The following is a 13,222-nucleotide window of genomic DNA, read 5'->3' on the forward strand; positions in this document are numbered from 1 at the left end:
GTTGTTTCTTAAGTTCTTATACACTTCACTCAAAAATGAGTCACTCTTATGTCATTACAAACCTACATGACTTTTTTTTAGAAAAGGATTAAAGTCATACAGCTTTGGAGTAAATAATGACAGAATTATTATTTTTGGCTGAACTTATCCTTTAATTATAAAAACAAACTAATCCTTGCCTAAAGGTATTTGAGTGTCCATCCTGAGTCTTTTTTGTGTGTTTATCACGAGGCAGGCGATTGCTAAAAGCCCACATTTCACCCGCTCCTGTGCCAACTTAGACTGCTTCTACACAGCAATAGACAAAATTACCTATAAACTAGAAAATGGGAAGATAAAAGAATAAACCATTTATACCTATTTGAATAAAATATATAGTTTTGTCTAGTTTTGGGTAAAATGGCAGCATGAACAGGTTTGGGGGAGTACAGGTGTGTGATCAGGGATTGAGAAAGATAAATGACAACGTTCCACTCCTTCGAGCCGCACATTCTACAGATCATTTAGTTCAAACTGAAAGTCCTGTTATCCAGTAACATGATGCATCTTGCAGTGTAATATAGAACATACCTTTTATAATGAAATTGGCATTGGAAAGGCCAATGGAGCATGGTGTTTTTTTCACTTCCTGTCGACAAGACTTAATTAACTGGCAGGAGACTGATGGCTCTAGTGTTGTGTGTTGGGCAGTAGTGACTTCATTTCAAAGCATCAGATTAGCAAACATTGGAGATATTACACTGACTTGCTATTAAATTTGGTTCATACTATAATTTTATTTTCATTTAATAACAGCCTATTAATTTTGAACCCGTATTGCAGCTTGTTTATATAAATTAGCTTTTTCATTGGGAAGATTCAAGCTTTAAAGTATGTTTTTATATAACGCTATATATTTTGTTATCTCAAAAGTTCAAAACAAATTTGAATCCTCAAATCTTATAAATAAGATGCAAACCGAGGCAAAGACTCAATACAATAATCTTAAATAAATTTCAGCTATTTATTCTAGTGAAATCAGAGTAACTTTATTCTATCATTAATAAGTGTGATCATTTGAATAGTGTTGTAGGCGGAGTAAGTTTTTTTTAAGGAAATGTGTTTATCTGATATAAAGCGAGGAGGTTTGTGTTAAATCTGTTGGCATTTCAGATGGTTGAATGTGATTCAGACACAGCTCAGGCGAGATGACTTAATTAATCTCTTCCATCTGTGGCAGTCTGATATCAACCAAAGTACACTGCAATAATCAGCTGTAAATGACATTAATAAAATGTAATTCCTTATTAATCTTGATTTATTTCCTCAATGTCACAAGAAAGACCGGCTGAATATTACTTGGACTGTTCCATACTGTTCCATTTTGCCTTCTTTAGAAATAAATGTTGATAAACAACAAACCTTACAAATCTGTTGAGGGATGGATGTTTAACAAGGTACTTTTAAACACTGCTGTGTTTGAGATGAGAGATGTTCTCCTCACAGTGTAGTACTGGAAATCAGAATGTGGTGTACACTATATGCGGTGCATAGGGGCGCCGCACATGGGGGGGGCAAAATTTGGCCAAAATAATAGTTAAAGCTTTTGTAAATAAAACGTTTTAATTAATAGAAAATGTTTAAAAAAAAAGTAATTTTATAAAACGTTTCATCATTTTAAACGAGTTCAACAGATATATTTTATTTAAATCCAGTTGTTATGTCAATCACTGCCAGTCACATGACCAAATAGGTCCAGCAAAGAAACGAGGCGCAAAACAGAACAAGAAAATGAAATAAAAGGAAACGGACAATGTAGTGGAGTAGGCGGGGCGAGACCGTGGTTCGAGACCGGTGAGTAATTGTTAATGAGCACCAGCTGTGCACACACCGGACTCGAATCACGTAGGAGATCGGGAGCATATAAGAGAACGAGCGACCAGACCGTCGAAGAGAGAGGACCGGGCCTGAACATGTTTGTATTTGTATTTACCTTGAGGGGCCACCGGCTGTTATTAATTATATTAAAATTTTGTTTAAATGTTTGCCGGTTCTTGACTCCTTCGTTCCTTTTATTGAACCTTACTACAGACAACAAAAATCAAGACAACAATCAGAAACAAGAACAATGTCCAAGTGGATAAATATTGATTGGTATATCATTTCATCTCTGTAAATATTTAAGTTATTTAACGTTGCCTGAGAGGTAGGCTAGTTCATATCATAATATATGATCAGTGGTGGAAAGAGTACTAGAAATTTGTACTTAAGGACAAGTACTGTTAAATTGCTGAAATTGTACTCAATTACAAGCAAAAGTACTGGTGTTAACAATGTAATTTAGTAAAAGTAAAAATTACTTTTCTCAAAAACTACTAGAGTTTTAGTTACTTGTTATTTTTTAGGCAGTCTTATTCAATGAATTAAGAATAATTATTAATAATCAAATTTTGAGATTTATATAGAAAATAGAAAAAAAACACATCTTTACCTTACTGATAAAGCTTACAACTGAATACAACTCAGACAAAATAACCATTCAGTTTGTTGTTTTGTCTGTCCGTCTGTCTGTCTATCTATCATGAAGTTAGTTTTCCAGTTAAAATCATTTATGCAATTCCAACACTGTTCAATCATGTGTACCAGGTCCCACAATGCAGAATTGAATAAATAAGAGCCCAAAATACTGCATGCAAAAAAAATGCAAAATATTTGTAACCTAAATTGCATTGGATAAGAGGAGCTGGATGATCAATTAATCAAACCTCAAACCATCCAAGATGTATGTGACATTTTTTCTTAGGTAGAAAAATAAAGATTTTTACCTGGAGTTGTGGACCATGGTTTTTCACAAAATGCAAGTCCACAGGTTCATGTCTTAAAAAGTTGAAGATACAGATAGAGGCAACATAACAGTAATCCCTGCGGCTTCTTTTGATGTATTGATGACATCTTGTTTAAGTGAATCAATCGATCTGTGCAAGAAATTTAACGCTATTTGCAACATTATAACTGGTAATGCACAGTTTGAGAAACTGCTTCGCATGCGTTCCAATCGCATATGTTCCCTACTCACTTATAAGGGCAGAGCACTTGATGTAGAGACAATTTTACCTCATGATATAGCCGTTTGGATGACACTGGGCGAATGGAGTTGCTTTGAAACTCATGCTGGTGCCATTCATTTCCTATTCCCTCCCAGCTGTCCTTGCCTTCCAGTATGGTGGTGTAAAGAGTATGGGTCAATTAAAATGAATAAAAATGAATAAAAAGGACTGAGGGTATAATACATGCATGCTTTAACACATTTTGCTATAGCTTCCTCTTCCATCTTGTTCTCATTCCAAGAGAAATGAACCAGCCGAACATGGAGGACCTCCATCTGCTGAATTTATTTGCAACAAATTGGACTAGCAGGCTATCATCTTAGTTGCAAATACTGTCAGTGATGCAACATCGCCAGAGATTTAGGAGAGACTTATGTCTTATAAGAGATATATGGGTTCCCTTGACATAAATGAAATGTGCCATTAATGCCAGCTGAATGCAGGATGGTTTGTGTGCTGGCTGTCAAATTGTCATCGTCACTTTGTCAGCTCTGATCGAAACTTTGCTAGTTTGCTGCTATACAGGTATGTCTCATTCTGCCTGCAGGCACTGTATAACCAGTTTCAAAACTGCAAAACTTTGTTAAGTAAAACTACCATGGTATGGAACTTTACTATTAATTTAACCTAAACTTAAGGGTTAAATCATAAAGAAGCCGATTTTATCAACCAATCAGGTTCAGTACGAGAGGAAATAAAACAGGGGGATTCTAGTTTTTCAGCTTTTTAGTTATAGTTAAAGTAGCAGTTCACCCTCATGTTTTTCAAAAACAGCCTGACTTTTGTGAAATACTGTGTGAAAATAAAGTGAAAAGTGCATGAGACTATGAAGATATGACCTCATGTCTGAAAGTTATGTGGGGGCACAAAAACATTGGCACACAGTCCATCTAAAACCTCAGATGTTCCTATCCAATTTTTTTGCAAATTAAAAAACAGTGTACTTTTTTAAATACTGTGTTTTCAAAGTTGACCTGCCCTTTTTATACTTTTTATTTGGTTGAACATTTGCAAAACCGTGACAAACAAAGGGTGACTAATAATAATGATTTCTGGCAACAACAAAAAGAATCAGGAGATACAAGCTTTCAGAAGGACCGCAGCATGCAGGGTCTTCCACTCACTTACATACATATTGTATGTACCAAGCATTGAAGCTATTTAATGATGAAAAAGGGGAGGATTTAAATCAAACCCATCTCAGTCTCAAATACTAAATAGATTCACCATCTGTTCTCAACTAGGTCTCGGGTTCTTTTAGATTTCTCCTGAAAGGTGTCAATTTGTACAACATCTGCTTTGTCGTACAGAGGCCAAATTTTTGCTTTAGTCTTATCAGCTCTCGCAACTGTTTTCGACCGTCTTGAGATGTTTTTTTATTTAAGATTAATTTTGTCATGCTTTTTTAGTCATCATTCTTTTTATTGAAATATTTATACATTGCAGAACTACAGCAATGTAACCTTCCCCTCACCACCAACCTTTAGCCCTGCATGTTTCATTCAGTTGTAGACAATTTTTTATATTTACTATTGACTCAGAGAACACCACAGGTATCGATGTTTGCTAAATTAAACCGTTTTTCTATACATAGCAGCACAACAGACACCAAGACGAGGATTTATTACTATAGATAAAGGATGTTCACAGTCAAAGCAGAACTAAAGCAATTTCTCAAGAGCTCATCCCCTTTGTGCTATAAATAGTTTACATGACTGTTACGTTAAAGGAGGCATGAATTAAATTAACAATTTTAACCCAAGCTTTTGTTATATAAGCTTTAAGGTTTTATATAAGAGCGAATTGTATTCACGTGAACATCATGTAAGAGTCAGAACTGAAAACGCCCTTGTTACTGAGATTACATCTGTTATTGACACCATGCTAAGCGAACACCAGCTTCTGGGATGCACCTATCTATGACGACATTGATAGGTTGAACACCGCCTCCAAAAAAAAATGTCAACAACTATGTCTTTAGCCCCGCCCAGTGGTTCACGCATGACAGAACTGAAGTACCACAAGTGACAATCCCTGGTTGTGGAAGAATACAGTCGCAGCATAACCTTCCTTCGGATTCTGATATTAGGAATGCGGGGTTAAAGTTTATTTTAAAGACGTTCCAGCTAATGTTGGAAAAACATAGAGCGTTTGTTCATTTCTTTTCTCTGAGAAATCCTTTATGAACAAGGCACAGGTCGACACTGAATTTGTGTAGAGTTTATAATTAAAAAGCAGTGCTGTGCCTTCAATATTGGATATGATAGGAATGGTGCAGCAATCTTATGTGAGTAAAACATTTTAGTACTATTTCTTTAGTGACTTTGTCACTATTACTTTGTTAGAGATCGGTTGATGTGCCCTGAGCACTATCGCACAAGATTATTATTACCAGTTGGCCTCTAGTCATTTGTAGTAATTGCAGAGGTTGTCTGATCTTAAGCCCTTGCAAGATGGGATCTCTGTGATTTGGTGGGCTCATATATAATTTTTCAAGGTTTTATCCACCGTTTGCGAATAATGGAGCTTGTTTTGAAGTGTTCTGGTATTTCGGGTGCTGGGTGATATCCATGAGTTACTGGGAGTCTCCCGTTTGTTTATTTACCATGGAAACTCTTGTATCATTTGAGACCCCGGTGGTCTTTTGTCTGGTTCGTGATCACTGGTCTCAAATGCTGACAGGTATGGTCATATATCATTAAATGCAATACAAGTATAGGCTAAACAGACTAAATGCAAAGCCTTGCCATCGCATCCGCGAAATAAGTCAGTAAATTTGTGTAAAATCATCTTGTGCGAATGAGTCACATGAAATACTGATGTGGGGAGGTCATATATAAATCACAGGAGGTCTTCAGATAATACTAATGCCATGCGAAAACTGTGAATGGTGCTAATGTGAAGGCTAACGTTACGTCTCTAACCAAATTCACAGAAGGCTCCAACTACGCAAACTGTTATCCAATCAAAGCAGTGGGCGTTTACTTATAAAGTCTTCAATGCGGCACGCCCATTAAAACTGAGCGTTTGCAAGCCAGCCTCAAAACCTGGGTAGAAAATAGCTTATTACTTATAGATTTTCTTGTTTTTGATGTGTAAATAGGATGTGCTTGCTGTCTCAAGCAGAAATATAAAATCTTTCAGTTTCAAACATCAAACATTTGCCTCTGTCTGATTGAATCTTATCAATTTTCTAATGACACTTAATTACATTTGCTCAAAATGATAACTGGGGTACAAATGATGCGTGTAGTAAGTGATGTAGGTGAATGCATTCCTTTTAATGAATCGCCTGGAAATGGAAGTAAAGGCTGTGTGAGTTCTATACTGCGGGCCTCTGACAGACAGATAAACTGATAATTAAGCACAAATTGCTTCTATAAGTCATTCTCAGTTAGACCGTAATTACAGACACCCCAAGAGCTGTCACGAAGAGCCAGATTATTCCGCATACACCACCTCTGTTTACCTTATGGAAGAAGCTCATCTCTGCATGATAAACAGTTTCATTCACGATCATCTGGAGAGTTAAAAGAGTATGTTTACACGATAAAACGGGAAAGTTTTTCTTTTGTGTTTTTGAAAAGTTTCATGTACACACAGCTGCGTTATCAAAACAATCTGCATTAACATGGATCCGTGAAAACGAATAAAACGATGTGTTATGCATGCCAGGCCAGTGGATGGTGCTGCTGCGCTATAAAGAAACTGTTGCGCAACTGCATACCCTGTTTTAATCTAAAAGAGCTTTAATCTAAAAGAACACTTTGTCGGCGTGTTTGTTTATTTATAGTTGTGTGCATATAAATACTATGTCTCCGCTGGTTGTTAATAAGTATGTCACGCGGCACTGCAGCATCGAGCCCGCAGTTATTGTTTGGGGAATACTTGTGCATGCCTATGGTGTTGTGACTAGGAGGGATACACGAAAGTGTTGCAAAATCTCACCATAAATTTGCAACAAATTATGTTAGCTAATGCATACACCTACCCCAACCTTAAACCTAACCTTACAATAAAAAATTGTTTTAATAATGGCGTCGTTTGCGTTTTCAGTCCCACAAAATGCAGTTTTCGGGTAAATTAACAGCCAAAATGCATAAAAGGTTTTCGTTTTTAGATGAAAATGGTCTCGTATAAACTGCCTGTCAAGGTGGACATAATGAAGGTAATGAGAACCATGACAAAGGAGGAAATGATTTTAGTTTGGCATCCATTCATAATTTCTTTAGCTTGTCGCTATGTTGAAGTGACCTTCAGAGAGATTGAGAGATACAGTATTAAGTATTTCTTTACTCATTACCCTTTGAGAGGAAGAGATAATTTGCAAACAAATGTCATTTTTGACGAAGTAGATGGGGGATATTCGATTTTTTAAAGTTCAGACTTGCATTGACGGCCTTATTCATTTTTAAAACACATCAAATACATAAAGTGCAGTACATTAATATAGGCCTATGATACGCTTATTTATTCGCTTTGTCTTTTTATAAGAGTTCAAGTATTATTGTACAGCTCTAGATTTTCTCCACCGGGAGAACAGTTTTATTGCTCATGGTTTGCTCTTTCTGTCGTTCTCTGCTGTATTTCAGTATCAACTATTGTTCTACAATACAAATGAGACAACTTTGATGCTGTACATGTTACTGTAACTACTGCAAATCTTAAATTGGAAATTTCATTAATTATTATTGTGACAAATGTGTTAATTTTGTACACAGCCTGCTATCCCTGCTGTGACAGAATCCATGGTTACCAAACAGACTACTTGTGTTTTTTATTACATTCGCAAAGATGTGGATCCTTAAAAAATTATTTAATATAGTTGATTGAAAATGACCTGCTGTCAATTTTCTCAGTACATTTTCTTTGTCATGCAGTTTTATGTAACTGGTCTTTTGAGGTCAATAGCCCCCCGACACACTACAGGTTATAATAAACTATTTAAAAACACACAACTGAAGATTCAACCAGCAGCATAATAATTTGTTTTCATTGCTTTGCGTTTTGCATGTCAGTAATTTCAGCAGGGCACTCTGATATAAGTCTCTGCTCTAACCCTTTAAAGCGTAACTGCACTGGAGTTGTAAGAATCCATTAAAATAATTTCCTGATATAGTTCCAATCAAATAGAGATATTTAAACTACTGCAGAGAGAGAGAGTGAGTAATATTTAATAGTTAAACTTTATTTGAAGTTGGACCCTTTAATAGATTTAATTAAGCATCTCAGACGCTTTGGTGGCAAGTTCCTTTCCTGCCGCCACAGAGGTCTTGATGTCATTTCCTGAAGAAGTCAGAGTCTTTCAAACATGCTCTGAAATGACCTCTAATGAAAGAGGAGTACACTGGCGTCTCGGGTCTGAGTAGATGTGTTTGTAGTAAATTAGTTGATAATTGAATCAAACTTTTTATGCAAATCTTTAATTCTACGGAAGATCATAAACACATACTGTATGTTGATACTTTTGCATTTAGAAGACAATCAATATGTATATATACACAATGATCACATTTATTCATTTGGCAGACGCTTTTATCCAAAGCGACTTACAAGGAGAGCTTATAAACATTTAGTCAAGATACTAAACAGTACAGTCAGTTTACAAAACAACATATATATATATATATATATATATATATATATATATATATATATATATATTAGTGGTGGGCATAGATTAATTTTTTTAATCTAGATTAATCTAGATTAATTCCAAGATTAATCTAGATTAATCTAGATTAAAATGGCTCATTTGAATTCTGCCGAAGGCATTCAGAATATGTGTGCTACCCAAATAATGACTAAAAGTAAGTCTTTGAGAACGGGTTTCTCAAGCCAGGTGGTGCATTAGACCATGGGCTCTTCTCCTGTTTCCAAAATGCATCACAAACTGCTTGAGAAAGCTGTTCTACTATGATAATTGGTGATGAAAATTAAATTATGTTCAATAAGATGAACTTGTGTTTACTTTCGCATTAGCTAAGGGATGATTTGCGTTTAGGTGGTACTTGATACTGGAAGAGCTCCTACAGTACATTTACATTTAGTCATTTAGCAGACGCTTTTATCCAAAGGGACTTACAAAGAGTGAGGGAGCAACAAGCGATATGTCATACAGGAGCCATAATACATTAGATCTCAATACAAAGTTACTGGTTTCAACTAAAGTTAGACCACTACCTGTTGAGAGAAAGTGTTTTTTTTAAACCAATTCCGCATTGCACAAGGTGCAAACAACCTTAGTCTTGTCGATGTTTCTATTGGGAAGGAAGCTTCTTAAAAATTAATATTCCCTGAAGCAAACCCGGCGGCTTCATAGCTGCATCCATGTTAGCACGTCACGTTTGATGCGGTAATTTCACAGTAACGTTATGTTGTGTTCAGACCAAACGCGAATGGCGTGTCAAGTGCGAGTGATTTATATGTTAATGCAAAGAGCCAATAGACCTACTTGCTGCGCGAATCGCGCGAATGAAGCCCTGGTTATGAGATGATGAGGCGGCTTCTGCTTCCGCGAATCACGCGAGTCGAAAAATCTCGTTCTCGCCCCGTACAGTGCAGTTAAGCTGGTATACATCCGCGCTAAAATATCAAGGTGAAAGTCATCATAGCTTGCGTAGTATAGACCCAGCTGCCAACCCAACTTTGAGAATAGATTAACGGCGACATTTTTTTTATCGCGCGATAAGAGTCTCACTGCCACCACTAATATATATATATGTTCTAGATACATCTAATTTAAGCTGGACCTAACGTTGCAATCACACTAGATTTGAAGCATGTCAACATTCTTGGAAACTAGAATACTTGGAAATGGAAATGATGTCTTGCTGCAGGGCCTCTGTTGTGAATAAGTAATAATTTATTAATAGAAACCTTATGAATTAAAAATGTTAAAAATACACCATAAAACACTTTTGTAACATTGCATTTGTGGAGCTGATCTTCTATATTCTATTAAACATTTTTGAATTCTCCACTGACACATGAACTTCCATACTCTCCTGTATTCACATGTGGATTGATGAAAGTGAATTAAATTGAGAGTGACCACCCCCTGAGTCAAAATGTGGTTCAGTAAAAATTTATGAAATATCACACAGCTGTTAAGGTTCAGAGCCACCTGTCAAGAATAATCATGTCTCTCACTGCCACAAACAGATACTCTTTCCAGAAATATACATCAATAGTATTATAATGTGTTAAATTCTGCGATTGCCGTTACTGAGAAGTTATAGAAGTTGCTAGTATGCAACAGTATTTTATATCTGAGAAAAATGAATACCATGCATTACTTTAGCGCGCTGGAACTACTTTTTCTTTTTAAGCAGTAGATGTCTTTGAACATTTTGGGCTTTTTAGCTCCCAAATGGCTACTTTTACCATTAGGCTGACTTATGTGTAGGACATTCTGTGAGCTGCAAAGTTTGGGAGAGCATTGCAGGGCTGAATGCAAATCTGATTCTCATGTACAACATTGGAAGTGTTATATGTAAATATCGATTCGCCTGGGAGAGGAGAAAGGCAAAGACACACTTTTTTCTCGATGAGAGTTTGTTCAGATATTGTAAAAAAGTTTTTTAATTTGTGCCCAAACATAATCGATTAAATGTATAATAAAGTTAAAAAAAATATTTGTAAGTGCTCCAATTTCGTTGTATACCAAAATATTCAGTTGCCGTCTATTCAAAGCTATATTCTATCTTTACTATACTGTTGTTCTGTACTCTACGTGTCTACTAACACCTTCAGTAAATGCCATTATACATAAATATGGTATTTTTTCATGATACATATCAATTACAATGGTATTTTTTACTGTGATACTGCCAGCACACTTGTTTTATGAGTGAAAGAATATCACGAAATTGCATCGTAATAAAAACAGAAAAACGTCTTCGGTCAGACCAATCTGAAATCCAATACGTGCAAGTTAATTTCTAATATTCGACACCTTACTCAGTATCCAATAATATACAACAGGTACACAATCTTCTGAAGCTCAAGGGACACTCCCACGCACTACCTGCTCGTTTTAGTCTGTTGTCATGGAAACATTCAGAGAGACTGGATTGGGATGTTGCTCTTTCTGCCTGTTTCTCAAATTTTATTTCGCCACGATGCATTGTTATGCATTTAGACGAGGTCCTTGTGAAACATCTTATGAAGGTTTTCTGTTCTGTGTAACTGTTGAAACTGAGAGGCTGGCGTATGTCTAGCACCTGTCCGGTTTAGTGAATCCTATAGTATGATGAAGTTATAGGAAAGTGATGAAGTCTACTTTCATTGTGAAATCGCAGCATGGCTCCGACCCAAGCCTGAGATCGATACAGTAATCTTGTTTATGCAGACGTGTTGGACCACCGATAGGAAGCAATAATTAGTAGAGACCACTGAAACATGATTCAGGAAAGTAACAATGTATTGTTTGGCTTCCTCATTATGTGTTGTCGTACATACCTGTGTGAGATCTTTGTAAGTCACTCCCGGTACAAACCAAACACTTTTTTGTTTTTTTACAGCTTGATGCAGATCGAGATGAGGAGGAAGTGTTTTATGACATCAGCATGACAGTCGACAACAAGATGTACCCCACCAAAGAGCCCGTGGCAGGTAAGAATATATTATTAACTTTCAATTCCTTTAAATGTTCTTTTGAACAATTTTTACAATAATCTCACGCGAATTCATGTAGTTTACAATCTGGCTAATTCATTCTGACCTTTACAGTTTCGATTTACACTAAAGTTATTTTATGAATATATCCTTTCAGCTTCCTTTCAATGGGAAATAAAATTGTAGAAAATATAAAAATGGGACAGAAAAGAAAAATGTGTATATTCAAAATATATATACATATATATCTATACTGTATATATACTGCATATATATGTGAAGCTTTGGCTATATTGCGAAACACTTTAACTGACAACATTAAACGATCCATTTTAGCCGTGTAGAAGAGTGTATAGAAAATAATTTGGTTAGGTTGAAAGAAGTCAACAGTCAGAATAGAAAACATTCTTCTTTAATAATCTACCAAGCATCAGAAACTGAAATTGTCAATATAAGAAAAAGTCAAAACGGTCACAGAACCCATTTTTTAAGAGCTATGAAACGTCTTCCCACAAATGAAAAATTTCCAGACACTGGATTTAATTAATCAGCTTGTCAAGATTTCCTCATCCCTTGGCAGGAAGAACACATCAGAGAACTCTTGATCTCCAGACACCAAACAGCAGCAAATAACCACCGTGAATTTAATCTCCTTACAAAGGTACCTGCAAAGTCAAAGGCGAAGTTTTTCGTAAGAGCTTGATGCAGACTTTCTGCATCCCCATGTGTCATGCTGTCAACCGTCGTTAATGTCAGTCAGCCTTGATGATATTTACAAGCGATGGTAGCACAGAATGAGAGAATAGAGGATGGTGGTGTGAGAAGGAACTTTGTGATCTTCGGTTCGGTCTCTGTGGTTTCTGTGACCTTGAGGAGAGCTGGGGAGGTGAGGAAGTGGCAGACTGCCACGTTTGTTTTAACACAAATGTTTCCTGGTGCTGCCGGGTGGGACTGATAGCAACACAAAAACAAGGGCTGTTAAATAATTTGACCCAAATGGAGATGATGTATACAGAGGATAAAAGGCTGTCTAAGGCATGATGCCTCTTTGTGGAGGGGAATAGGATGATTGTGAGGTCTGTGTTTTATTTTGCATCAGTAAAAATAAACTATATAGATAATTTTTTTTCAACTTATGAATAATAATTTAGGCAAAGCTATTATATTTTATTAATTTATTTTTATGATCTACAAAAAGTTAACAAATTGTAAATGACCTCTTATTGTTACCCTATATAAGAGTGATAAACTTACAATTGGCAATGAAAATTATTATTGTTATTATTTCTTTATATCTTTACAGAGTGCTGGCCCACATTGAGCAACCGCCCACCATGAAAACTCCTATGTGCTGTCGGCCTGAAAAAACAATTTATATAGATATTTTTTTTTTAAATCTGAACGGTCCACATTATAAAAATTGTTCCGCGGCCTGTCAGGCATTTGCCAGAATTGCTAGATGGCCAATCCGCCTATGCACTTCTGCAATGTACACATGACATCATTCTGACAGTGCA

General features: G+C 36.1%; 1 protein-coding gene across 2 annotated transcripts in view; it reads left to right on the forward strand.

The window, feature by feature from the left end:
- The window catches only part of ak5 (adenylate kinase 5), a 55,139-nt gene that overhangs the window by 21,841 nt on the left and 20,076 nt on the right, over window positions 1-13,222 (forward strand). For both annotated transcript variants that reach the window (XM_056740865.1, XM_056740874.1), the window contains exon 7: window positions 11,612-11,702. In XM_056740865.1, the coding sequence (XP_056596843.1) occupies window positions 11,612-11,702 (91 nt within the window). The remainder of the gene's footprint in view (window positions 1-11,611; window positions 11,703-13,222) is intronic.

This window comes from Triplophysa dalaica, chromosome 3 (assembly GCF_015846415.1).
Source record: "Triplophysa dalaica isolate WHDGS20190420 chromosome 3, ASM1584641v1, whole genome shotgun sequence".
In the NCBI taxonomy this organism is placed as follows: domain Eukaryota; kingdom Metazoa; phylum Chordata; class Actinopteri; order Cypriniformes; family Nemacheilidae; genus Triplophysa; species Triplophysa dalaica.